At 49.6% G+C, this 26,088-nt stretch overlaps 8 protein-coding genes across 8 annotated transcripts; 6 read left to right on the forward strand and 2 right to left on the reverse strand.

Moving 5' to 3' along the window:
* Positions 1-89: 89 nt before the first annotated feature.
* Positions 90-1,109, forward strand: CGCA056_v014736 (putative DNA glycosylase; the record flags this gene model as incomplete). Its single annotated transcript, XM_037329978.1, has 1 exon — positions 90-1,109. One exon carries the CDS (start codon positions 90-92, stop codon positions 1,107-1,109), a length of 1,020 nt encoding a protein of 339 aa, XP_037172349.1.
* Positions 1,110-1,904: 795 nt separating this feature from the next.
* gsfE (Short chain dehydrogenase gsfE) lies at positions 1,905-3,212 on the forward strand (the record flags this gene model as incomplete). Its single annotated transcript, XM_037329979.1, has 1 exon — positions 1,905-3,212. The coding sequence occupies one exon, from the start codon at positions 1,905-1,907 to the stop codon at positions 3,210-3,212; it is 1,308 nt and encodes a 435-aa protein (XP_037172350.1).
* Positions 3,213-3,385: 173 nt separating this feature from the next.
* Positions 3,386-5,020, reverse strand: aclL-1 (Cytochrome P450 monooxygenase aclL; the record flags this gene model as incomplete). The annotated part of the gene is made up of 4 exons (XM_037329980.1): positions 3,386-3,551; positions 3,607-3,785; positions 3,837-4,943; positions 4,988-5,020. The coding sequence occupies 4 exons, from the start codon at positions 5,018-5,020 to the stop codon at positions 3,386-3,388; spliced, it is 1,485 nt and encodes a 494-aa protein (XP_037172134.1).
* A 2,302-nt stretch (positions 5,021-7,322) lies between these two features.
* Positions 7,323-8,885, forward strand: CGCA056_v014739 (Ophiobolin F synthase; the record flags this gene model as incomplete). Its single annotated transcript, XM_037329981.1, has 1 exon — positions 7,323-8,885. One exon carries the CDS (start codon positions 7,323-7,325, stop codon positions 8,883-8,885), a length of 1,563 nt encoding a protein of 520 aa, XP_037172135.1.
* Positions 8,886-10,085: 1,200 nt separating this feature from the next.
* CGCA056_v014740 (Lactose permease) lies at positions 10,086-12,288 on the forward strand (the record flags this gene model as incomplete). The annotated part of the gene is made up of 8 exons (XM_037329982.1): positions 10,086-10,290; positions 10,353-10,676; positions 10,739-10,768; positions 10,840-11,190; positions 11,241-11,336; positions 11,679-11,787; positions 11,846-11,875; positions 11,928-12,288. The coding sequence occupies 8 exons, from the start codon at positions 10,086-10,088 to the stop codon at positions 12,286-12,288; spliced, it is 1,506 nt and encodes a 501-aa protein (XP_037171669.1).
* A 1,335-nt stretch (positions 12,289-13,623) lies between these two features.
* lxr3-1 (L-xylulose reductase) lies at positions 13,624-14,721 on the forward strand (the record flags this gene model as incomplete). The annotated part of the gene is made up of 2 exons (XM_037329983.1): positions 13,624-13,966; positions 14,024-14,721. The coding sequence occupies 2 exons, from the start codon at positions 13,624-13,626 to the stop codon at positions 14,719-14,721; spliced, it is 1,041 nt and encodes a 346-aa protein (XP_037171668.1).
* A 5,338-nt stretch (positions 14,722-20,059) lies between these two features.
* On the reverse strand, positions 20,060-21,905 carry CGCA056_v014742 (uncharacterized protein; the record flags this gene model as incomplete). The annotated part of the gene is made up of 5 exons (XM_037329984.1): positions 20,060-20,062; positions 20,121-20,714; positions 20,944-21,100; positions 21,157-21,336; positions 21,391-21,905. The coding sequence occupies 5 exons, from the start codon at positions 21,903-21,905 to the stop codon at positions 20,060-20,062; spliced, it is 1,449 nt and encodes a 482-aa protein (XP_037172493.1).
* Positions 21,906-24,238: 2,333 nt separating this feature from the next.
* Positions 24,239-24,568, forward strand: CGCA056_v014743 (uncharacterized protein; the record flags this gene model as incomplete). The annotated part of the gene is made up of 1 exon (XM_037329985.1): positions 24,239-24,568. The coding sequence occupies one exon, from the start codon at positions 24,239-24,241 to the stop codon at positions 24,566-24,568; it is 330 nt and encodes a 109-aa protein (XP_037171670.1).
* Between the last annotated feature and the right edge of the window lie 1,520 nt (positions 24,569-26,088).

Genomic DNA, 26,088 nt, shown 5'->3' on the forward strand with positions numbered 1-26,088 from the left:
TTTTCGCTGGAATCTCTTTCCGTACCATCAGAAACCAGTGCTATCGTGCCGTTTCCACTTCTTCGCTACCTTTCCAAACTCTTGGAACCATGCGGACCAGATCGGCTGCCAAAAGTCATGATGACGACAACCCAAAGGCGAAGAGGAAGTTGCAAGACCTCAAGGATATCGACGATCGGAAAGATCGAGACAACAGAATAACCGGCGGAAATACCAAAAAACGAAAGGAGGCTCATAAACCATCGTCCAAATCTTCTTCCATTACAGAAGAGACCTTGGATCCGGAGCGAGAAGCCCTTTCCCCTACTCAGAAACTCTCAACAAAAAAATGGGAAGCATGGTCACGACACGCACACGCATCACCGTACCCGGACTTCCGGCGCCCTACCCCCGAAGACTGCCAAACCGCGTACGAAATCCTGGAAGACCTCCACGGAGATGTGGTCCGTGAAAACTTTGCCGATCCAGACGCCCCGGCCCAAGAATACCCCTACGTGATGGACGCTTTGGTAGTGGCCGCACTCAGCCAGGCGACGAGCTGGGCAAACGCGAAACGCGCGATGAAAAACATGAAGGTCGTCTACGGATCCACCTTCAACTACGACGCTATTGTCAAGGGAGGCATGGAGAAGCTTATTGATGCCCTCCGTCCCGGCGGGATGCAGAATCGGAAGGCCAAGATCTTGATGCAGTTGTTGAACGACGTGAAAGCCCGCCACGGCAAATGGGACCTTCAATATTTGTTCAACGCGAGCGACGACGATGTGGTCAAAGAAGTTGTCAGCTATTGGGGCCTCGGTCCAAAATGCGCTTTCTGTCTCCTGAGCATATGTCTCAAGAGGGACGCATTCGCGGTGGATACACACATCTACCGCATTACAGGGCTCTGGGGCTGGCGACCAGCTGATGCTTCAAAGGAGATGGCCCAGGCTCATTTGGACGCGCGTATACCCAATGAGCTCAAGTTTGCATTGCATTATCAGTTCATAGTGCATGGCCGAGAGTGTCCTGCATGCCGTGGGAACGGTGATAAGAGGGCGGCATGTGAATACAAGACCGCGCTGGCACAGAGAAACGCAGAAATAGCAGTACAGAGTTGCGCAAAATAGCCGATTGAAACCATACAATACAACCTTTGAAACATTGTTCATCACGATGCTTACTCTGATATCCTCCTCTACACATTCTGCGTATGTCGTGCTACCTAATCATGGCAAGTTCATGCAGCCCCGTACATGCACTCTGCTTATGTTGTGTTACGTCGATTCAACTTGAGACACCAAACCCACCAGTTCCCAGTAGAAATTTCTTTCAAAATCATATCTCACATCATTTCTGTCAACCCAAAGCACGACGCGGACTTCGGGGCAGGCCGCCACTCCGTGATAGTCCCGAGGTGAAACAAGGTCTGTCTGTCATTCTGTTCAACGACTGGGTGAAATAGGGACCGCCCCACATAATGGTCCAATAGCACTGTGAGGGCCGTGAATGGCGTCGTGGCTTGGCCCGGCGTCAAAAACGCACCTTCGCCGCTCTACCACTGGCCCGAAACGGACATTTGTGGATCCTCACAGGCCGCGTTTGAGCTGCTCCACACCGGTCAATTTCGCATCTTGTCCGATTTTGTGAGGCCGGGTCCGATCCGGAAGGAATTCGCACTGTACCGGCGTGCAGACCGCAAAAGTCGATGACGGAGCATCATAGTGGGAGCCGAAATTCCAAGAAGGGGAGAAGGGCTGACACTACACACGGTACTTGCTATGGCTTGGTGACGATTAGGGCACTCGGTAGAGAGGAAGAAGTGATAAATAGCATGATGTCTTTCAACATCTGAGTAAATCTTCACCAGCAACTCAAACCACTTCTTTCTTATTCCTGAACATCACCCGCTTACTCCTTACATCATGAGTTCTTCAGCTTCTCATCTCCGCCAGATTGGCATTCATCGCAGCCTTCCAACCTTTGACGATTCTGTTGAGGGACTCACGGCCATCATCACCGGCGCCAATGGCATCTCTGGCTTCAACACCATGAGGGCTCTCCTCGATAGCCCCAAGCGCTGGAAGACCATCTACTGCCTCTCTCGCAAGCCCCCTCCGGAGGAGATGATGGCTCTCCTGTCCCCTGAAGCTCAGTCCCGCATCGAAATTGTCACCTGTGACTTCCTGCAGGATCCTGCCTCGATCGCCAAGAGCATGACCCAAGCTGGTGTTCGGGCCGACCACATCTTCTTCTACTCCTACATCCACAAGGATTGGTCTGAAGCGGAAGCCCTCGTTGAAAGCAATGTCCAACTCCTCAAGAACTTCCTCGAGGCCCTGGAGCTCGCCGAGATCAAGCCCAGTCGGTTTGTTCTGCAGACCGGCGGCAAGAACTACGGTGTGCACATTGGTCGTGTGCGGACCCCGCTCCTGGAGTCTGACCCTCAGCCCCGACACCTGCAGCCCAACTTCTACTACCCTCAGGAGGACATGCTGAAAGAGTTTTGCGCAAAGCATGGAACTTCGTGGAACATCATCATGCCCGCTGCTGTCATTGGCACTTCGTCAAATGCATCGATGAACACCTTCTGGTCCTTCGCTGTGTACGCTGCCATCCAAGCACGCAAGGGAGAGCCCCTTGCATTCGGGGGAGACTGGGAGCAGTGGCAGTATGAGTACTATCACTGCTCTGCCCGCATGACTGGCTACCTTAGCGAGTGGGCGGCCCTCGAAAAGGGTTGCGCGAACCAGGCGTTCAACACCCAAGACGGCGGTCCGTTCACCTGGGAGCGTTTCTTCGCCGAGCTGTCTCGCTGGTTTGGTGCGAAGGGCGTGGTGCCCCCGCCTGACGACGAGTCTGGATTCAAAACAGTCGAAGGGAGGTCAGGCAAAAAGACCCCTCTGGGCTACGGACCCCCGCTGTCGTACAAGTCCAGCTTCACCCTCCGAGACTGGGCTGCCGACAAGAAAAATGTAGAGACCTGGCATGCGATCATGAAGGAGTCTGGAGGCAAGATCACTCATGATCCCTTCAAAGATCCGGATACTTTCTTCATGGGAGACTTTGCTTATCTCAGGTTTGGAAGCGTGTCCTTGAACAAGGCTCGAAGATTTGGATGGACCGGGTTCCTTGACACCATGGAGAGTATCTTTGAATCTTACCAGGAGATGGAAAAGCTGGGCATGTTGCCAAGCATGCAGGTCGATGCTGCCCAGCCACTCGGCTGCTAGACAAATCATTGCCGGAGGACAAGTACCAGATGAGATAGAGAAAGCACAATTATCAGCGCAGTGAACACGATCCATTTAGATTTGGTCTCATGTTTGTAAACCAATGAGAGGATGAAACTTGAAATGTTAATGTTAATTAAAGTGGACTTCAGAGAAGCATATTCCTAGCACGGCTACCTCTGAACTGGGGTCAGTTTGACATGCATCTTAGGCTTGGCCCAGAACACAACGGAAGTGAAGCTTGGCTTCACGTCCCAGTCACGATCTTCCGGTTTAAGCTCGATATCGAAATGCCAAATCAGCTTCGCCAGGAACATGCGCATCATTCCATAAGCAAAGCTGTTTTACTCGCTATCAGTTGTGTTCTCATTGGATGAAAGGTGGAATGGCTTACCCTTTTCCCAGGCAATTTCTGGGCCCCTTAGCAAAAGGTTGACAGGCACCCTTCTGGTCTGCGGCAAAGCGGGGGTCGTCGGCCGAAGACTTCAACCACCGCTCTGGCAAGTAGGAGTTCGCCTCAAAGAAATTGGAGTCCATGTGATGAGTTGCCCATTGCGGTACGCCCACAGTAGTCTGACCGTGTTGATTAGCTTTGAAGTATGAACGGAATTGCAGACCACTTACCCCCTCAGGTATGTAGTGTCCATCCACCATGCCTCCACCAGGCGGTCCAACTCTCGGAATGACTGCGGCAACAACAGGGCGCATGCGCATGCCTTCATCGATGCAGGCTGTCAAATACTCCATGGTCGCTAGTCTAGAGATGGTGATCTCTTCGTCACACTCGATGGTTCGAAGCTCCTCAGTCAACCTCTTGTAGGCGTGAGGAGTAGTCAGGAGGTGGAACATGACCACGGATAGTGTCGTGGCTGACGTCTCACTTCCGGCAAAGAAAAGAAGCTGAGCAAAGTTGATGATCTTATCCCTGGTCCATGACTCCCGGTCGTCGTTCTCCGCCCAGATCATCGTCATGAAGTCAGGCCGATCGTTGCCCATCTTCTCCCGCTTTTCGGCTTTCTGTGCAACGATGTCGACTGTCTCAAGCCACGTCTTGAGGCCCTTCTGGCTTGACACCATCTTGTACAGCAGCCTTGTCAAGGGCAGCCTGTTGAACAGTTGCAGAAGACCGATGAAGGGAGAGACGTTCAAGATCATGTCAACAAAGGGATCCATCTCACCTTTCTCCATGCAGTACAGCGACTCGCCTGTAGAAAGGTCGGCCATCACATCGGCAGTAGCGAAAGTGACCCAGTCAACAATGTCGACGTCTTTCTGGACCCTATCACGGAGCTCCGAGATCATGATGTCGGCGTATCTCTGGATGATGGGTTCTTGGGCCTTGAGAGCCTTTTCCGAGAAGGCGGGTGCGACTTGGCGTCGTAGCGCGCGATGTGTGGGCTGGTCGGCCGAGATCATGGAGTCGTTAAGAGGCGTGCCCCGAACGTCATAGAAGACTGCATCCTTGGGAAACTCAAGCTTGCCTTTGGTCTTGACGCCGTAGATATCATCTAGGGCTCGGGCCGACGAGAACGAAAGCTCATTGGGTCCGACCCTCACGACTGGGCCATATTTCTCGTGAAGGGCTTTGGCATGCCTCCAGTAGTCAGCCTTGTACACTTGACGGTAGAACTTTGGCAGCCAGGAGACCGCGTAATGCGATGGGCCAGGGAAAGATTTCAAGGGGTGGATGAAAAGGTTGTAAAGAACGATGGAGAGTCGATATGCAACAAACTGCGCTTGGTTAGTTAAAACCATTAAAGAAGATTGTAACTTACGGCGCAAATGGCCAGCTGCCACATAGAACCCATTGCAGTGGGCGTCTCAACACCTGGTGAGCGGTTTGATCTGCGCCGAGTTTGCTTTCGGTGTCCGATCGTCTATAGCACACAGCTCGTTGCAACCTTTCGTCCCTTCTAAAAAATTTCTTTTTTAAAGTTTGCCGCCTGTAGCGCACCCTGTTGACTGCCGTATGACACCGACGGGAATTTGTGAGGGCCAGGATGACACAGAAACCCGTTGCTTTTCTGTAGAATTGAATTCAGGTTATTAGAGAGCTAGGTTCCAATGCTCAGGAGACTTCGTGGTCGTGGAAAATCGGCATTCGTTGTTGCTCTGGGTTCCCATGAGTTGTGGAACAACACGTAGGCTTGCAATATCCCACGTATCGAGACTCTCAATTGCGGCCGACCCATTCGGGCAGAAACGCGCCGATCAGGCGTAGCCGGGCAAGGTTGATGAATCAAGAAACTGCCTTCTTCAAAGTGCAAAGCTTCTGGTATATCCCACGTGTTGAACTGCCGGCGAACGACTCCCGTTCTTGGATACGGTCGAGCGTCAAAGGCGGTAAAATAAGTGGGTACAAACATTCGGTGTCCCCGTGTGGTACTCTTCTCGCGTGTGGTATGGCCAATTGGTCACGTCGGCTCTACACACTCACGGCAGGCCAAGAGGAGGTCAGCACAAGCTTCGACTGAGCAGGAACTTAATCGTGTGCCCTGTAAGGCGGAGTATTTTCTGGGGAATTTGTCTCTAAGTGCGACTGCTATCAACCCCAGATTGGGAAGGTGCGCCTGCGGTGTCTCCTTGATAACAAGGGGCAACTCAGGGGTCGTGCATTGTCAATTGAACGGTTGACCCGTAAGCACCCCAGCTTCTCCAGTTGAGGTCGCGATAATTCACATGATGGACCCCTGGTGTTGAAGTTGAGGCTCGTGAACGGACTCTAGCAGGGCAGAATTTCAGCGAGTAATCTTTTCGCAAAAGGTCAACGTGTGTGGTACGCGAGTCATTACTAAGCCCCTCGACGAGTGCTTTGATCTCCTTTCGTGGATGTCCTGTTCCTGATGCTTGAGTCATATGGGAGTTTGTCCCGATTTTTCGGGAAATGCCGTGATATCTAATCGAGTTCCAGACTTTACAACCCTGGGCGGGAGAGATGGCAGATACGTGCCCCATAATACCCAATGTTCAAAGTCATTAGGACCTTGTTTACCTCGTCTTACGTCTCTGTAGACCTCTGCGTCTTTTCAGTACTGAGTTTAGTACCTCTGTGTCCACACCTTGGGTTATGTCTATTAGGGTTGCTGGGTCCTTTTCCGTATCTGTCTGTACCTTGCTGTATAGTCTACCTCGATCCAGAGCTCACTGGTCGTTGCTCGAAAACCCCTTCCACCCTTCTTAAGTTCTTTCTCACTGTGGCCACACCTTTTTGACTGCCGCATCACGAGGGCCAGGATGGCTATTGGAGAAACATCTATGGCCACCCATGGGGTATATAACGAGGGCGCGTCGCACGACAGTGACATCGAGACACTGAAATATGAAAATACAAAGGCGTTGCACTCCAGCAAAAGGATCGATCCCCGAAGTCCACTACCCTCTTCCGCTAACACCAATCATTTCTCTTTTTCTTGTCTTACTAAACTCATTACAAGATGGCCGAAGAAATGTGGAAATACTCGATTCCTATTGACCCGGAGACGGTCAAGAAGACTGGGTGTTTCACAACTTTGCCAGTCAGAATCAACAACCGCGACGATCTTGCGAATGCTGCGTCCTCTCGCGTGCTCAAGGACTGGGCAGAGCACACCGGTAACCAAAACATTGATCCGAATAGAGTGTCATTCTCCCCAGTGGGCAGCTTCTGCTCTTTGATCTACTGCGAAACCATTCCCGAACGCTTGGACTCCATATCTTATCTTACGGATCTTTTCTTCTTGATCGACGGTATGTCTATCAGCTTTTCATTTCGAGAAGGTTTACTGACTTAAGAAATCAGATGCAACCGAAGAGGTTGAGAACGACAAGGTCGCTCAAGAGCAATGGGCCGGCTTCTCAGGAGCCATGACCGATTCGCTTGGAGAGACACCCCAACGCGACCATGATTTGGATTCCATGAAGAAGAAGAAGCTGGTCGCTCGTGTGATGCTGGACTTCATGAGGTTAGACTCAGCCCTCGGCTTGGACCTCGTCAAGAGCTGCAAAGCTGGATGGACTCCTCTAGCCGCTGGTGTGGAGTGGGAAACGATGGAGGACTACCTTCACTTCAGAAGACTTAGTGCAGGTCTTGAGTAAGTCTTCGTCCCCCAGGATGTGGATTGTGTCGCTAACATGAGCAGCATCTACTGGACCAAAACTGTCTTCGGTCTTGGAGAAAAGCTCTCAGATGACGAGGAGAAGCTTATCCGACCCCTTGTATGGGCTGCTGAGAAGGCTGCTATGCTCAACAATGACTACTGGAGTTGGGATATCGAGTACTTCCAAGCGAACCAGAAGATCGACATGCTCACCAACGCCGTCGCTGTCTTGATGAGAAAAGAGGGCATTACAGCCGAGGAAGGCAAGGATCGCATCAAAAACCTCATTCTGGGGTACGAGGCTGAGTACTCTCAGCTGAGAGCGCAGTTCTACGAAAGCCACCCTTCAGCACGGCTTTACCTCCGCAAGCGAGTCGAACTTGCAGGCTCGATGGCGGCTGGTGTCAGTTTCTGGAGTGCCAACTCCCCTCGATATCACCTGCCAACGGACAAGCCCAGGCCATCCGTTGTTCCTATAGAGGTCAAGTTCGAGGAGATGAACTTGAAAAGTTCTGCTGAAAGTGTTGCCAGCACCGAAAGCGACAATTCAATGGACGCGAAGTCGGGAAGCGGTACCGAACTTACGAGCCAGAGCTCACATCCAAACGACCTTAGAAAGCGCTACTTCGACGTCCCGAAATTGGGCCCGGCGGCAATCAACGAGCCCATCGACTACGTCAGCGGCATGCCGTCAAAAGGCGTGCGATCGTCCCTGATAGATGCCATGAACCAATGGTGCCAGGTACCATCATCGCAGCTGGCGGTAGTGAAGCGTGTCATCGACCTTCTCCACAACTCATCGTTGATACTTGACGACATCCAAGACGATTCGCCCATGCGTCGCGGCAAGACGGCGACACATTTGATCTTCGGCGAAGCCCAGTCCATCAACAGTGCCACCTTCTTGTATGTGCGCGTCGTGCAAGAGGTCCATGCTACTGGCAACGCAGCATTGATGAAGGTGCTTCTTGAGGAGCTAGATGACCTGCATGTCGGTCAAAGCTGGGACCTGTACTGGAAGTATAATCTCAAATGGCCGACGGAGGAAGAGTACTTTAGCATGATTGACCTCAAGACCGGCGGACTCTTCCGGATGTTGGTGAGGATGATGAACGCCCTCTGCCATCCAGAATGCAAGGAAGATTTCGCCTGCGATGCCCTTGTGTCCATGGTGAGCCGCTTCTTTCAGGTCCGAGACGACTACCTCAACCTCAATTCTCGGGAATACAGCAACCAGAAGGGATGGTGTGAGGATCTTGACGAGGGCAAGTTCTCGTACCTGATCATCCACTGCCTCGAGAACAGTCCAAAGTATTGCGACCGGATTATGGGCCTCTTCAGGCAGAGGACTGGATTTTCAGGTCCGATGCCCAGCGTTGGAAAGGTTCAGATTATCGAGTACCTGCAAGAAGCAAGAAGCTTCGATGCCTGCTGGGAGCTCTTGAATAAGTTGGAAGACGAGATCGAGGCTGAGATCAGGAGGTTGGAAACCGTCACAGGGGAGGAGAACCCTCAGATGCACCTTCTGTTGAAGCTTCTTAGTGTAAAGAACGAGAAGCCAAACAAGGGCGCGGTGATTGTACCATTAGGAGCGTAGTTTCGTTTGTTAACCATACCTCGTCGAGAGTGTTTTTATTGGATATTATTTGAAGGTTCAAAAGCTGTTCCCCGAGTAGCTGATGGTAAAGCAAGCTTCAGTGATGATAACATCAGGCTATTGCCAAGCAAACGGTTGTGATAAACTAAGCCAGTCTCTGCCACATTTGATAGACCTTATCTGGCTAGTCCCCAGCCATCTGTGACCTGGAGAAGATTGCCAGTGGTTGCAGTGAACCCATCGAGGTCCCTTGGTCTTCGATGCCGGCACCCACCTTGAGCTACTTTGTATTGCTATGCTTTCCCTCAATTTGCTAAGAATGCTCCCTTTTCTTTGAGTCTATTGCACGTCTCCGTTACCATGTCATCGCCGATCTATTGTTGTTCATTGTCTCATCAGAACCCCGCGCTCAATTACTTTGCCTTTTCCAGAAGTCTCACCCTCCGTGATGGTATCCAAATCATTCTTGACTATTTGTTCTATCTAATTCTTCTTATGTGCCTCTACCTCGGTTGATCCTTCTACCTAGCTGCTCGTCGCATTTCCAAGGAACTATTCGCCGCCATGTCACTCTCAAGCGGCTAATGGATGCTTGCTCCTGCAGCAATGTGACACCGTCCACATTCGAAGTGGAGTTCATCTCATAATTAGGTGATGTTGGCTGACCTTCAGACCAACCCGTTGGGTAAGGAAAACAAAGTTCGCTCAAGCTGCTTGTTGCACAACGTCGCCAAGCATAGTCTCGTGGGGTCGCAAATTAGCCTGCCATCCCATCTCTAACCTTTATTGGCAGCCGGCAGTTTAAATCGCCGGCCAGTTGGCTCCTCGTGCCGATGAACCCTGGTTTTCGGCCGTGCCTCGGTCTTACTTTCCCCGGATTTCGGTTTTGGGGCCCCCCCCTCCCGGCGTGGGTTGCAACCCCGCACGCCACGGTAGTATTCCCCCGCCAGGCTGGGCGAACTGCAACGATGACTCTAATATCGGTTCTTGACCGTGATTTGATGGTCTGATGTCTGACCACGTTCGTGGGGTTTGGCTCGGTTGGAGGAACCTTGAACTCACATCCGGCGCGGATAACCAGGGTCGTTGAAGATCCCGCACAACGGTCGGTATTTGAACGTCGATGTTCCCCATCAAACGAACTACCCTCCGGTTCTTTCCATGCCCCTCATACTCTTTTGAACCTACCGGCAACAGATCATGGTCATCGTCGGCGCGAAAGAAGAACACGCCGATCCGCAGTTGACGCGGATCGCGCAGAACGACAAGAAGGTATGGTACAAGAAGCCGAATCTGAGATTCTTGTACCTCATCCTCATCCCCACCGGTCTCGGCGTGGAGTGGACCTCTGGATTTGACTCTTCAATGATGAACAGTCTTCAAGCCGTGGAATCATGGTTCGAATGTATGCCGCCGTCTTGTCCCAAGACCATCCCCTGTGACAAAGCAGCTGACATGTCTATCCAGACTTTGGTCGCCCAAACTCTTCTCGGCTCGGTCTTCTCAACGCCATGTACTCCCTTGGTGCTCTCATGGCTATTCCCTTCGTCCCTATTGCAAGTAACTACCTCGGCCGTCGTCGCACAATCCTTCTTGGTTCATGGATCATGGTTCTAGGAGCAGGTCTTCAGGCCGGCTCGCGAAACCAGGACATGTTCTTGGCCTCACGCTGGGTTCTTGGTTTCGGCATCCCCTTCGCGATCATCAATGCGTCTTCTCTGCTGGGAGAACTCTCATATGCCAAGGAGCGATCCATCATGACGAGTCTATTCAACGCTTCCTGGTTCGTGGGTAAGTAAAGAGAGAGACTAGAAGTCAGCAAACTCCGGGTGTACTGACAAGTCATTCTTCAGGAGCGATTATCGCCGCAGGCGTGACATACGGTACGCGCTTCTGCCTCACTCTCGAGATTCCCGAGCGAGCTGGGACCCAGTACTGACGTGAAGCCTCAAAGGCACTTTCCAGATGACCAGTACTTGGGCATGGAGAATCCCCAGTCTTCTTCAGCTAGTGCCCAGCGCCTGCCAGATTTGCTTCATGCCCTTCTGTCCCGAGTCGCCCCGATGGCTCATCTCGAAAGACCGAGGCGATGAAGCATTTGCAATCCTGCAGAAGTATCACAGTGAAGGCGAAAACGGCGACGAGTTCGTGCGTCTTGAATACGCCCAAATCCAGTCCACCATTCAACAAGAGAAGGCGGTTGCCAGCAAGTTCGCTTGGGGCGATGTCTTTAGAGATGCTGCCATGCGTAGACGATTCATGATTGCAGGCATTGTCGGCTTCTTCACGCAGTGGAGTGGAAACGGTATGATCGAGATAACCGGACATCTGGAGTCTGTACTGATGACCACGCAGGTCTCCTGTCTTTCTACATGAAGAAGATTCTTAATCTTGTCGGAATCACTGACAACCGAACCGTTCAGAAGATCATCCTTAGTAACACCTGCTGGGGTATGGTTCCCTTCCCCAATAAGAGCATAAAACTCATGCATTACTTGATCTTTGATGATGCGTTTGTGTTTGTTCCCTTAGCAGGATTAGTGCTGACTATACAGGTTTGATAAACGCCACACCGATCGCTCTTATTGCGCCACGCTTTCCCCGTAGAAGGATGTTCCTTATTTGTACTATCGGTAAGGAGCCGTGCTTGAAAATCTCCCAAGTCCCCGCAGCGTCCGCCGTGTATTTGAATCTTGATAAATACGAGACCGTCACGAATCATGTTGAAGAAAAGAACCTCTTCGAAGGCCGGTGTGCATCGACATTGATCATCGTGCTAATGGGCTCGAACAGGCACCGCATGCGTTTACACCGTGTGGACTATTGCCTCTGCCAGGTTCGCAATCGATGGATCTAAAGCAGCCGCGATCCCTGTTCTGGTCTTCATCTACCTTTACTCGCCGTGAGTCAAGCTGACATACCTAAACATCTCGCTCAAGCCAACTAACGCTTACTCTAAGATTCTATAACATCGGCTGGAATGCTCTCACGTATGAAAACCCCTTCCCAAAAGACTGCGAAGACTTCTCTAACCATCAGAAGATATACCTACATGGTCGAGATTTTCCCGTACACCGTCCGGTCTCAGGGTATCGCCGTTGAGCAACTTACTGTCAGATTCGCTGTGTTTTTCAACACCTACGTGAATCCGATTGCCCTAGACAGCATAGGCTGGAAGTACTACTGTGTGTACTGTGTTTGGATCCTCGTTGAGATCGCGACCGTCTACTTCGTCTTCCCCGAGACATACGGCCGAACGCTCGAGGAACTCAGTTTCATGTTTGAGGGCAAGGAAGTGCAGGATAAGGTGCAGAAGAACACTCAAAAGGTACTCCAAGTTGAGCTTGAAGATGTGGGCACGCGTGGTGGCTCCCGAGAGGAAGCGCGGGACACGAAGGTCTAGCGGTGATCAGTGATCGGAAGTCCGGGGTCCAGCGGAAGTATGTGTGATGCGGTAATCGAATGGTCACGATACTTTCTTTGGGTCTTTTCAGTGAAGCTCACGTGAAGACACCAAAATTGATCGACAATCTTATCGTGTTGACCAAGCGTGATCCAGAGTGACGTCAACTTCTGGTCTCGAATTTGCCATCGGCCTGCGGGGGACCGCGGAGACGGGCCGAGTGGACCCACATCATACGGAGGTTAGCTCCGCGTGAAAGCCTCTCCGGCATACAATTTTCAGAGATTTCCAAGCTCAAAATTGTATGAGCTCGTATAGAATGTAAATACAAGTGCATCTCCCGGATGATTGCGAAAGTCTAACAGTAATAGCTCAGGGATACAAACAAGTAGACACGCGAACCAGGGATACGGTGGAGCTCGCGGTCGCTCAAGTGAGACAATCAGAGGGTTGGGCCGCCTATTAATGACCAGGAAGAGCTGACTGGGAAAGGGACCCGATTTGCTCTCCATCAAGTCGTTAATTATGAGTAAATCCTACATGGACGAAAGAGGCAAATCACTGAACGATGTTCCTTCCAGTCAGCCTGCCAAACGAGTTATGTATGCGACCTTGCCCTGCTCCTTGTCCTCGCGTTACTTTCTTAGGGCAACGCCAATGATCGACGGAGGGTAGCATGTACCTGTGGCTTGGTATCTGCATCTTTCCTCGCCTCTGGTGTCAGCCGCGTCATCTTCAGGGATTCCCATCGTGGCTGAACCGCACTTCCGACGCCCTGCCAACTTGCGCAAGATGATCTTCGGCCCCGTGCTCGTCCTTCCTATCGTGCAGCGAACCAACAGGCCGGAGCTGCTGCTCCTTTACTTATTCCGGCCCCCTGGCACAGCATCCACCTGACCGCGGCGTGGCACAGCGTGGGATGTTTGCCAACAATAGCTGGCCCGTCACACAACAACATGGCAGGAGCTGCTGTTCCTGTCGCACAACTGTTGGGTTCCGGCGATTCGGGATGACGACAACAGCACGTCAATTCGAATATCGGCTCGCTTTTGGGCAGTTTGAAGTCAAACAGACGGCACTAAATTGTTTTAAACTGGATACCTGTTTTGTTGTTTAGGCTGGCGCTGAAGTCTCCCCGCATATTCAAGGCCGGTGCAGTATTTAGAATGCCCCCAGCCGCATTCTCGTGACGCTCACAATGCTTCTTACCTGCGTTTAACATCGTCCTTTCTCAACTAAAGCTTGCTACGCAGCAATTTCTCAGCCTTTTCGTTTCACTGCAGACCAGTATAGGAGAAAATATTCTTGTGCATTCCCATACAACTGCAAAGCAACATGTCCTTGATAGCAAGAGCCGTTCGCGGCGCCGCCATCTCGGCCCATGCGGGGCCGTCTCCGAAATTCGTCGCTCCGACAGCAATCCGGAAGTTCTCCGCACCGCAACCTCCGCATCCGCACCGACCGTTCCACAGCACGCAATCCCGGACTCACACTAGGCCCAAGAACCCCAAGCCAACCGACCATCCCGCAAACGAGATCAAGCCGCCTAGGAGTACCAACTTCGGCAGCGGCCGCTTTTCCGACTTCGATCTGAAAGGCCGGACGTTCATCGTGACCGGTGGGGCGCAGGGTCTTGGCTTGAGCCTGGCAGAGGCGCTAGTAGAAGCTGGCGGCAAGGGTAGGTCCAGTGATGTCAGCATGACTTTGCAGCAATGGGAATCTGACGATGTCTCAGTTTACTGTCTTGATCAGCAAGAAGGGCCCCACGATGACTACACAGAAGCATTGAAACGTGTCGTTCCGGAATGGGGCGGATCGCTGCACTACAGACAAGCCGATGTTGTGGATACCGAGGGTCTCGATAAGGTCATCACCGAGATCGCCGACAAGAACCAGAGACTGGATGGCGTAATAGCCGCTGCTGGAATTATGCAAATCACTCCGGCGATAGACTACACTGTCCCCGAGATTGAGAAGATGCTTGCGGTCAACTACACTGGCGTCTTCATGACTGCGCAATCTGCAGCTCGCAGCATGTTCAAGTACAAGAACCACGGCAGCATCTGCCTAATCGCGAGCATGTCAGGACTCGTCGCAAACATCGGTATGCTTTCGCCCGCATACAACTCTTCAAAAGCGGCAGTAATACAGCTTGCGCGGAACCTGGCAATGGAATGGAGTCCGATGAGGAAAGATGGCTCTGGAGGCATCCGAGTTAATTGCATCTCCCCCGGTCACATCTTGACGCCGATGGTGGAGCAGAACTTCAGGGAAGTGCCGGGTTTGAAGGAGGAGTGGGAGGGCCACAACATGTTCGGTCGACTCGCCGAAACGACTGAGTTCAAGGGAGCTGGTCTATTTCTGATGAGCAATGCTAGCACGTTCATGACAGGGAGTCAACTTGTCATTGACGGTGGTCACACCGCATGGTAACAAGGTGCTGCTCTCTTGGTACTACGGATTTCTGGTTAGTATGAAGAGGTTGAACACACACTAGAGCAGTACTTGTTGCATTGTCTTCGATGAATGACAGCATACTTATAGACGTGTATAGTGTCGACTGGAGGCGATGAGTAGAGCAGTCTCCTCCAAGAGGCTCACAGCAGCATTCAGAATTAGCTCCAAATTTCAAATCTGAGACTTAACTTAGCGGCTAAGACTTGAGGTACCTGCTGAGTATGGTTCATATTCAGAGAGGGCACATGAGTTAAACATCTATGAAGATTTGAATGTGACCGCATACGACCTAGGCTTAGATTTTAGACTAGTTCGAAACCACTATCAATACCATCCGTGGTTGAATTGCGAGGTTATTATATGCAACAAGGCGCAGTGGCAATGAACAATTGTTGAGAGGGAGGGTATTGCAAGAACAGGTGCCACCTATAAGCAGCCGCGGGGCAAAGTCGACGTCTTGTCATTGTTGACGACATTAAGAGGTGCTTGGCGACTTTGAAGCCCAGAATACAAAAGGACGCGATCTGACAAGCAGCAGGAAAGCAGTTTTTGTCCAAGGTCTGGTTGATCGAGATGTATCCATATTGAGGGTCATGTTGTGTTTCCATCTTGCCTGTGTCCTGCTCACTATGACGGTTCCCTGTACTGTGTGTATTAGCGAGTTTGCCTTCTGGTCTAGCATGAGTAACCATGAATGTATTTCTCACCTCTAGTATATGGTAACAAAGGGTACGTAGAGGTACCGTGAGTCCATGCCGGTCATGTGCAAGACCTCGAGCTGCTTAAGAAGCCTTCGTATTCGGTTCGACAGTGCGAAGGAACCCGGCTTTGCTTGCGCGACCGTCGGCTGCCTCGACTGCCTTACGTGCGCTTTGAGATATAACCTCTCCGGGGCCCAGTTTACCCAATCCTCTCAATAAAAGTCGATCTTGTACGGTGTTGCGGTCATTGAGGTATTTGACCATCATAGAGGCGTCATGTGAGATACTGGAGACTCAGTTTGAGTAATGTCTTCTGCGAAACACAGCACAATGACTGTGCATGCAGATCAAGTGTGAGGGGGTTTCATACCGATTCTGGTGCGATGACGAGGGCATGTTGTATTTGTCGCTGAAGCCTACCCCGAGTTGTGGAACTAGCCTTAGCGTGCAACCTTTGAAACCAACGGATGGTCAATTCGTGTTTATCGACCAGAAAACTTTATCGAAGACATTGGCGATTATAAACTAGAGACGGGAAGGGGCCGAAATCATGTCTGCAATAAATGCACTGCATTTGAGCCTCATTTTCCGGAGCCAAGTAGTGTTATTGTCAAACATCTCATATGGACAAGCGCGCCGCTGCGAGTGTGCCGCTCACGAGCTGTGATATCTTGATCTAATGCGACCGAGCTTCTTGAGATTTGAGCCTCGGAGGTTGGAAGTTGACGCAAGTCCCATTAACTTCAATCTCAGTGCGACGAGATTCAGAATAGACTTGATAAGACCAATCGGATGCAGGCCTCTCGCAAGGTTTCTGCAGTTGCCCCTGTTTCGCAATAATTAAAGGCAGTGAATTGGGACACTGGAAAAAGGGCCCGGTCCCCAAGAAGGCGTTGGTTGATCATCAGAAAACTCTTGCAGCATAAGTCGTATCTGAATATTTCAATGGTCAAAGTCTTCGGTCAGTATTTAGATACCAGTGGAGCAACGAGGCAACGGCAAGAACCTAGCATCAAGGCCAGGGCCCTGGTTACCGGAAGCGTAACACCAATCAATGCGGCGCCCTCAGTCCAATCACGACTGTTCATACCATCATGACTGAGCTGAAGTCGTCGGAAGCCAAGAATATTAGCGCCTTCCCCTGTCAGGTGGCACCATTCATGTTGGGCATTATGGACTCATGTCTGACGCCCCACTCACATTTCTGCAGGATTTGTCTACTCTTGTATGGCCCTCGGTCGGTCGAAACTGAGTTTCAAACAAGCGAGAATGAGAATCGCCTTTTTAGTGGCCGAGTCTCGGCTGTTCTCTCCCACACCCTGCCACTACTATGGCTCATGGGGAATCGCGTCCACGTAGTGGGGATCTCTTTTGATGCCCACCTTCCTTCTTCCCTGTGTTTTTGACTTGAGACCCAAGGAGGCGAACCAAAACGGACCACTTCATCGCGAACAAGATGGATTGCAACAAGGCAACAAATGAAAGCAATGTGCGAGTTCACGAAGAAAAGAATTGTAAGGCAACAGAGACATTGCCCAAGTCTATATATCCCAAGGGGCTGTTTGAGAGCAACTTCACTCTGTCATTTCACAGAAAGCCGCATCTTCGGTCGGAGGACATTCGCTCTGTTGGAACGATGTCGAATTCGGACACCAAGTCCCATTCCACGATTTTTTCGTCTCCCACTCTCGACACAACACCGTCAGCGTCGCGAGCCCACAGTCCTATCCTCTCACCCACAGCTCTACACGAGGCTATGGAAATTGACCTCGTCGGCATCGGGGGCCAAATCAAGCCGCTGGCGTCCAATGCAGCCAAAGATCAACCGTTGACACGGTCAGACGACATGGATATTCAATTATCAGAATGGCAATATCCAGAGAGCGGGATGCAGACTCCAATGCAAACCGCTGACCTTATTCATGCTGGTACCGCGGCTGATACACCAGCTGACGTTCTAGACTCAGACTCAAGCTCGGCCTCCGACCCCTATGATTTCGATCTTGACCTCGAAAAAACTGCAAGCATTGCGTTATCTCGATGTTTTGGGGTCAGCCTCGACAGACTCGCTCGGCCCATGCACGTTGTAGACGCTTTTGTTGCGTTCAAAAGTCGATGTACCGAGATTCTCCGGCAGGACCAGTCTTTCACAACAATTGATTGGGATGATGATGGGTTCTCCTGCTTCGATGTCGAAGAATGTGACTTCGGAACGAGTGAGAGGACCGATGACAGGACATCGGATCAATTTCATCACTCCAAATCCTTTTCGAAAAAACGTTCTCTCAGACCACGAGACAGGGGTGATGGTCGGGATGGCTCCGAAGCAGGCTCAGACAATGAGCGAACACCTGGTGGAGGATCCAAAAGGCTTAGAGTCGAACGGGCTGAAGAACAGGCTGGACCTTTTAGTTGTCCTTTCCGAAAGCGCAACCCCCTGAGGTTCAAGAACGAGAGTTGTGCCAACGTACCTTATTCAAACATGACCCTGCTGAAGTAAGTTTCACACCCACTGATGTCGGTATTTTGAAGCATAGGTATTTCCGGTTACCGTTCGAACGGGCATTTCTCATTGGATCTAGAGCTAATCAATACCATTGCGACTAGACGTCACATACTCTTGCAACACACTAGAGTCTCCTGCCCTCACTGTGGCCAGCCTCGACCAAATGCCATTGAACACACTCCTGAAGTCTGCCTGAGCCACCAAAATACCGGTCAACATCGACGAAATCAAAATCCCGAAAACGGGGTAGATCTACAAGCCGAGGGCCTTCTAAGGAGTAGACTGCCTGGGTCAAAAGTCAGACGATGGGATCCTCTATGGCGGTTACTCTTCCCAGATGACGATTTTGTGCCATCTTCCGGTACGTTCAGTCAGACAATCAGCTTTGTCGTCAGTTCAAGTATGGAAGCTAACATATTGCATCAGAATTTGAGCCCGTGATCGAGCATCATGATGTAGCATATAAGGGCTACACCTCATTCGTTACCAAAACCACCAACGACATTGTAGATTTACTCGTTCGACGCCAACTTGTGGACGGAAGCCAGACAGCCGCCTTTGTTCGACAGCATCTCACTAGCATAATCCAGAAAAGCGCCAGAGAGCTTCTCAGAAATTCCAAGTACGCCACGTATAACCCAGAAACGCCCGAAGGACTTTCTGCATCTGCAGGCCCAAATCAGCCGATCGCCCCAGAGACTCCTACTTTGGGATATACGCCTGCAGTAATTTCAGCAGATTACGGCATGCATGAAATACAGTGGGTTGGTGCATCGCCAATTGTTGTAACACCTCAAGACTCCCCACCAGAGCAGTTGATATCGTCTAATGAGAGACAAACTAGAGGCACATCTTCATTGGTAGGTTCGATCACCGCTTTTGTCAAGATCAGGGACTAAAGTTTCAACAAGGCTGGCATAGGACACCCTGTCTTGCCCACGCAGGTACAGGATGAGACGTCGAGGACCCTCCTAGAGGTTAGTTTCTCAAAGGCATTCAAGCCGCACGATTCAAACACTGTCAGTTCCCCCACTAATATATTCAGGCATCTTTGCCATCAGAGGTGGTCTTCCCGAGCATGACATCCGCATCCTGGGATGATGGTCGACCCATCAGCTTTCCACAATTAACCCCGCAACAGCCTCACCCAGAGCAGCCTACCTTTTCCAGCTTTCCGGATGGGGGCGAACTGCTGGGCCTCTCAAGCAACTTTGATTGCCAAGGCTCAAATGACGAATTTATTTACTTGGATGATGACTTGCGTTTAAACAACAGTGTACCTGCTTATGGCAACATGAACAATGTTACTAGGTTTTATAAGTAGGAACTCCGAGAGTTGATTCTGTAATTTAGTAAAGAAGGACCTGGTAGATTACTCGAGAAATCGTATAATGAAACGCAGGAGCACTGCTCAATCATTACGCGTGGCATAGCAAGATGTCGTCGGCGTCAGTTTGATTGCTTAGAACTACCATATGTCGTGCTAATGTTCTGCGCGCCGATTTCAGCAGGATGATGAGCTTCAAATGTAGGGGGATTTATGAAATTCACATGCATCAGCGTAGGAAGGTCCAACGGTGCTTTCCCGACTAGAGGATACTCTAGAGCCAGCCGCGATGGCATTTATTCATTTGAATGATAGACAATCCAATCTTCCGGCGAAGGAAATCGGGCCCTGACTTCGTCGCGAAAGCCAACCACTCTATCGGATCTCCTACAAAAGCCATGGCGCAAACAATGGATGATGCAGCCAATATTGTACTCTATGTTATAGCTCTCACGTCAGACCTATAGACCTGAAGTGGGCATATCCCATGAAGTCTTTCGTAGGCCTTTCAGCCTGGATAATGTCACTGATATTCTAATGATGTTCTACATACGGGCAATATCGAACGATAATGTATCCGTGCCTGCTACCAAGAAAACCCGATGTCTAGACCCTCTATCTCCTCTTCTTGAATGTCCCTCTTTGTCAGCACGTCGATGCTGACTTTTACTTTTACTTTGCTGGTGTTGATTGTCCGAGCAATTTCCCCTCGGATAAACCCTTCCCATTCCTTCTTCATCTGCTCGAATTCGTCTTCCTGCCCAACTTCTACTGAATACTCTACTTCTCTGTGTGGGGTCTCCATGAGTAACACGAGTGACCTTACATCAGAATGCTGTACATATGCTGGGAGCTCAGTCAGCATGTCAGAAAGGGACTTGTCTCTGAAACTTCCTTTCGGCTTCCAAAGCCTCCTTCTGAATTTCGGGTAGTGTGTCACAACCACATAGGTAAATCTAGGCTCCGCAATGCCAGCTTCTGGTCCGAAGTTGTCTCGTTCAATATTCTCGCCGGGACGAGAGCCAGCGTTGGTGGCCTTTCCTTCAGACAGAGAGGGTTCGAATGTGAAAGTCTTAGTAGAAGGATGCACTCTCAAGACCTCTAATGCAGCGTCAGATTTCTCAGCCGCTTCTTCTCTCTCGGTTGCAATGGGAGTCATTGCGCGATCCTTGGGCACATCTGTGGCCGGCGGGATGGCCTCAGTGTCGGCGTTCTGTTGCATGGTCCACTCATCGATGAAATCGTTGACGGGGTCCTTTTGCGGCGCATCTTCAACAGTTGGCCGAGTTGGAGACGTTACTGTTGCAACAGTAGTACCATCTGGGACTCCAAGGTTGTTGCCGATAGAGCCCAGGCTTGACGGGCGGTCTGGAGACTCTCCGGCGGCCCAGTATTGCTCTGGAGTAGCCCACTCCGGTTCTCTTCGCGCCTTTCGCTGTCTAGTCGATGAGCGGCTGGCAACCTGCGTCGAGGATTTGCGACCTCTTTTTGCAGACGACCCAGAGCGCGCCGACGATGAGTCAGCTTCTCGTGCTCTTTTGGATGACGGTGTCATCTCCGCAAATGGCGCGAACTGCTTTGCGTTGTTTCACGTATCAGCCATCTTGTGCTTTCGGTGCCCCGGGTCTGAATACACCATTCGCCAGTTATAATCATGAACTTACAGTCGGAGCCTGAGCACCGAGATCAGGGCTCTGTGGTACCCTGTACGGGTCTCTTGAGATGCTCGAATAAACAGAGGCATCGTCGGTAAGCTCTGACTCGTTTGGAACCTGGTCAACTGTATGTGCTCTTAAGGTGCGACTTCGCTCTCTCGCCAATCTGCTAGTCCCATGTGAGCTTCATACCACAACGAGACTTGACCAGTTATCGCCTACCTCAGACCCGGCGGTTTTTCATCCTCGAGGCTCTCCAGATCTATGGGATCATTGCGATGAAGCCCGGTTTCAGATCCCTTGTGTATGTCATTCTCTTTACCCGAGGACTCCCGATATTTGTTATTGCGGTGGTCTTGAACATTGAGTCGCCAAAAGAGTTGTTGCAAAATTCCCTTGATTCTGAGAACTGTTAACATACAAGTCCTTTATCCTCAGGGCGTCCATTACACTCACCTATCCTGATCGGTTGAAAACTTAAGCTTCGTGGTATAAAGTGCATCATCGTCTGGCCAAAACTTTTTCGCATTCTTGTCGCGGTCTAGGAATGTTTGAACCATCTTCGACAAGGCAGTCTGTTGCTCACGAGATTTCCAGTCAATGAGATCTTGGCCACGGAGTCCTTCATCAGTCACGAAGACGTCTCGAGAGGATAGCATGGCGGTCTTCAATTCGTGGAATATCTTTTTCTTTGTATCGCCGTAGCCAAGCTGTTCGCGTAGGTTAGTGACGCTAGGAATGGCGGTTTGATTCGTAGGTGTCGGCATGATGAGGTACGGGTTGGAATCAAATATGGGGATAAACGCAGAAAGAACCGAGGCTGGATACTCCAGTACATAAAAGATTATAGAGTCAATGACATTCAGCTTTTGAAGGTTCTGGAGCGGCCCTTCCATAACGGTTGCAAGATAGGTGTAGTAGGCTGGCCTCCGTGGCTCGAAAGCTGGTGCAATAAATACATATTGAGACATTGTGGCAGGCTGTTCAGTTGGTCAAATCGCGCCATGCATAAATGAATCGCTCACGTTGGTACGGCCGCCGTAGAAGGCCGAAAGCTCGACAACTGCTGCTGCAGCACAGCCATTGCAGCCTAGCAGGGGCCATCTCGAGTGGTTGCAGGCCAGGGGAACGGTCAGGTTTAAGCTGCTTCCTCCCCTGTAACTGCACCTGCAAAATCAGCCTATTATATAGAAGGATAAAATATCGACCGATTCGCTTTTCCGAAAAAGGACGATTTCGATGTTTTGACGAAGATCATGTTACTAAGAGGTAGGGTGCGGCCAACGTGAGGGTTGCCCATGGACCGCTGGCCGGTCCCAATGGGAATGATCTCAACAGCCCCCCGCGATTCAATAAAAGTTTCCTTCCACTTTGCAGTGTACGTTCTGATGTGAAGACTGTACATTTACTGACGACACAAATTCTGTTCGTCTCACACTGCCCGCATATTCGATTTTGATAGGACCTCGTTCCAAGAGGATAGTCGGCCTAGGCATTATGATACACACATTTCAGCCTTGTTGCCTATCGTTGGCACGCAGGGGTCCAGGGGTGTCAACTCGGTCGGTGATATGGGGGGGGGGGGGGGTTGGTGACATCGATGTCCTTTTTTCTTTTTCTTTGCAAGCCCATGGTTCTTAGAGTTTGGATTTCGAAACATTCAGGAGGTGGTTTTCCTTTTGTAGTAGTGTCGCCGAGTGATAGCGACACACGAATGGCTGCTGCGCCGCGAGCTTGCAGCGGAACCTGTCCAGGCCGTACACACAAGGCCCAGCTCGTTGGCGTTGGTTCTCAATACGAAGTTCTTTTGTCTCAGAAGTAGTTCTCATCTGAGCGGCTAATGCTCAACCGACCCTTGCTACTTTGGAGGTCTGGCTAGCCGCTTTTCACCCATAGGCGGCCTCCCTTTGGGGCAGTGTTCTGCAGTGACGTCTTTTCTCGACTGGGTATGGCATCCAAGCTGTCATCCACTGGACGGCTTTTTCTCCGCTTTCTATCTGTGAAAGTGCGAGCAAGTCCAGAATTACGTTCTAGCGAAGGACAGAATATGACCGCAGTTCCCTTCACACCGGCTTGTATCACGGCTTCGATGTCGGACGATATATCGTGAATGAAGCACTTCGAAAGCGCATATTGTGCGGTAAAATATTTCGAGTACCACGTGCATTTAATACTAACATCAAGAAACTCAATGCAGGCAACATTGCCCTAGTTGAGCATCAGCCTTCCAATATCACATCTAACATACCAAATTTTATCAAAGCACATGGGACCGCAGACCACAGCTAGCATGCCAGAATTGAGTGGTAGGGTCCTAGACTGGCGCGGTTTGAGAGAGCACAGAGCCGGTCTACAATCTCGAGCAGGGAGCTTTGCTGGCTCTTGACGCCGTCCATGGGTAGTCAAGGAGCGTGAGGCACAATAGATGCCAGTCGAAGTTCATCTCTGCATGTAGACTCTGTCAAAGGGCACAGAATGGCAGAACTAGAAGTATCGAGACTTTGGATCAGTCTTCCTTCAATAGGCCATGATGATATGTCATCGACGAGCATCCAGGATGAGGGCTAAGACGTGCTCCACCAAGGGCATACCTCGTAGATACGCTCAGATCTGAGGTTGATATCCCATAAGTGGTACCATACTGAGGACGCTTTATAAAGGAATAAAACCGTAAAAGCAATTCATCCGGGGCACCGTCCAGCAAAGGGATTGCAATAGGTATACCAAGATATGCCTCAAAGCTTTAGCTTCCTGGCAGGGCCGACGTGCCGGTACTCACTCAGCCTCTCATTTCAATAAGACGCTGCCTTATCTTCGGCTGAGCCGACGACCTCCAATCCTCTGATGAGAAGGTGGTCTCATTATTTAGTCTTTTCTCTTCGAGAGCTCCCGTAACCCCTACAAGATCCCAGACATGTTGATCATTTGACGGAGCCACGCGATAGTGCGTGCATCAATTTCCCACGAAACCCACAGAGAAGTGACAGATGGTTTGCCAGCTAAAGGCGAGCTATTTCGACAAACGCGGCAATACTTGCATATTTGCAGTCTCCAAGAACCGATTGACCACGGCATAAACTCGGTAGGTAGGCAAGGCAACCAGTAGACTTGATGCTTACAGAATATTTATTGCAGGTGGGCTGTTCTGCGCACCAGAACCAATGGAGGGAAAACACGTGATACTATCAGTGGAAGCCTGGCCATGACCCTTCACAGGGCTTCGCTGAGCTTACTTCGTTTGCGTTGGTGATCCAACTGGGCAAAGGCCTCAAGACTTACCGTGAAGACTTCCAGTCAATGGACGATGATATGGCTTTACTCTGCAAGCATGCAGAGATTGGCTACCTTCGTGGAGATGCTTGACACTCGATTGGAGGGACAAGATCAGGTCGACCCAGCGCTTTCCAGGTCTCTGAAGGAATGTTACGACGCTTGCAATATTTTCTTGCATGATGTTGGAGCTCTGAGCACAAAGTACTCTCGAAGTCCAGGAACCAAGCCCAAAGGCATGCGGGAGCGCTGGGAGGCTGCCTTGACTCACTTTCATTACCCGCTCCAGAAGAAGAGATTCGAGGACCTCGAGGCTATATGGAGATTTTCAGATATCAGCTTTCGGCGAGACTTCAGCTTATGAACTAGTAAGTCTTCTCATGTCGTGGTGGTGGTTTTTGACCTAATCAGAGAACGCGTACAGCGATGGCGCTATTCAGCTCCGCAACAGCATCACCGTTGCAAATGCCAGACTTTTGTCTGTCATTGAGCCGTTATCGCAGATCAAACAAGCTATTGATCAATTGCCTGGAATCCTTGTGTCTCAGATCATTCAGGCTTTAAAGAGCGATTTGAACCTAGCTAGGGAATCGACTTCACAGCTGTGTTCTGGCGCTTTCGAGGGATCGAAGTTGCATGTGCTTGGCTCAGTCAGTGACACGCAGCAAGCATCATTGCAACATGTTCCTCCGCGACTTCGAATCTTGGATATTTTGCTACTACTACACAAGAAACACTCAATTTGGTGCAGCAACGACTGGGCTGAGAAGACCAGGGGAGATGTTTGCCACTTTGTCGCTCAGGTGCGACCAGATCACCCGCCGCCCTAAGGTCGCGCGACCCGGCCCAACAGGGTGAGCACGGTAAACCAGGGCACAGCAAGGCAGCTCTGGAGGAGTATGATATAGTTGTTTATTCTATATCTAATCTTATATTCCTACTACTCTATTTCTATTTTTCTAAACGTGATACCTGAGCTGTGAAGTTATCAGACCTATCTAAGTTTAGCTTAGATTTAAACCTTAGCATATAGCTACCTATACTACACTCCCTTACTAACTAAAGCGATTTTATAAGCTTATCTATATTAGTAGCAATAGATATATTCTAACCTAGAAAATCTTAACACTTGAAGGAGCCTTAAGTTTTATATAAATAGTAAAGTAATTCCTCTTAAAAATTATTATTAAGTGTTAAGTATAACTAAGAAATAAGTAGTGTAAATATAGTTTTAAATTTAAATTAATTTAATATTACAACGTATAAATAATGATAGTAGCTAAACAACCTACTTAGGCGTTAGGTAGTTAGGATAAGATATTTATACTATAGCGTTATAGGAATAATAGGAACCTACTTAGAATAGAAGAACTATAGTATAAGTTATATAATAATAAAAAAAGAAAAATAATTAGTAGAGTATTAAAGAATATACTTAATAATTAGTTCGTATTACTAACTAATTATAATTACTTATATACTTAAGTAATTATTAAAAAGTAAATAAAAGACATTATTTAAGACTTATATATAGTATAACTTAAGCTAAGTTTTAAGTTAAACTTCTATAGCTTTTTAGTAATTAACTCAGTATTAATTTTCTAGATACTTGTAATTTATTTTTATTATAAATTACTTATTAAAACTAAAATTAATTATTTTAACTTCTAAAGATTTAATTTATTATGGCTTATAACTTATAATTTAATCTATAACCTTAGTATATTATTATTATGTTTTAATTCTTAGCTTCTATTAATAAACCTTAGTATTAGATAGCTAACTATAATATTTAATATTATAGAATCTAATAGAATGTAATAACTATTATAAACTAACTATAATATATATATAGTATCTATATAAATAAAATAGCTTAATTTC

The sequence above is a fragment of the Colletotrichum aenigma genome (genome assembly GCF_013390185.1).
Source record: "Colletotrichum aenigma strain Cg56 chromosome Unknown KSG_Cg56_contig10, whole genome shotgun sequence".
Taxonomy (NCBI): domain Eukaryota; kingdom Fungi; phylum Ascomycota; class Sordariomycetes; order Glomerellales; family Glomerellaceae; genus Colletotrichum; species Colletotrichum aenigma.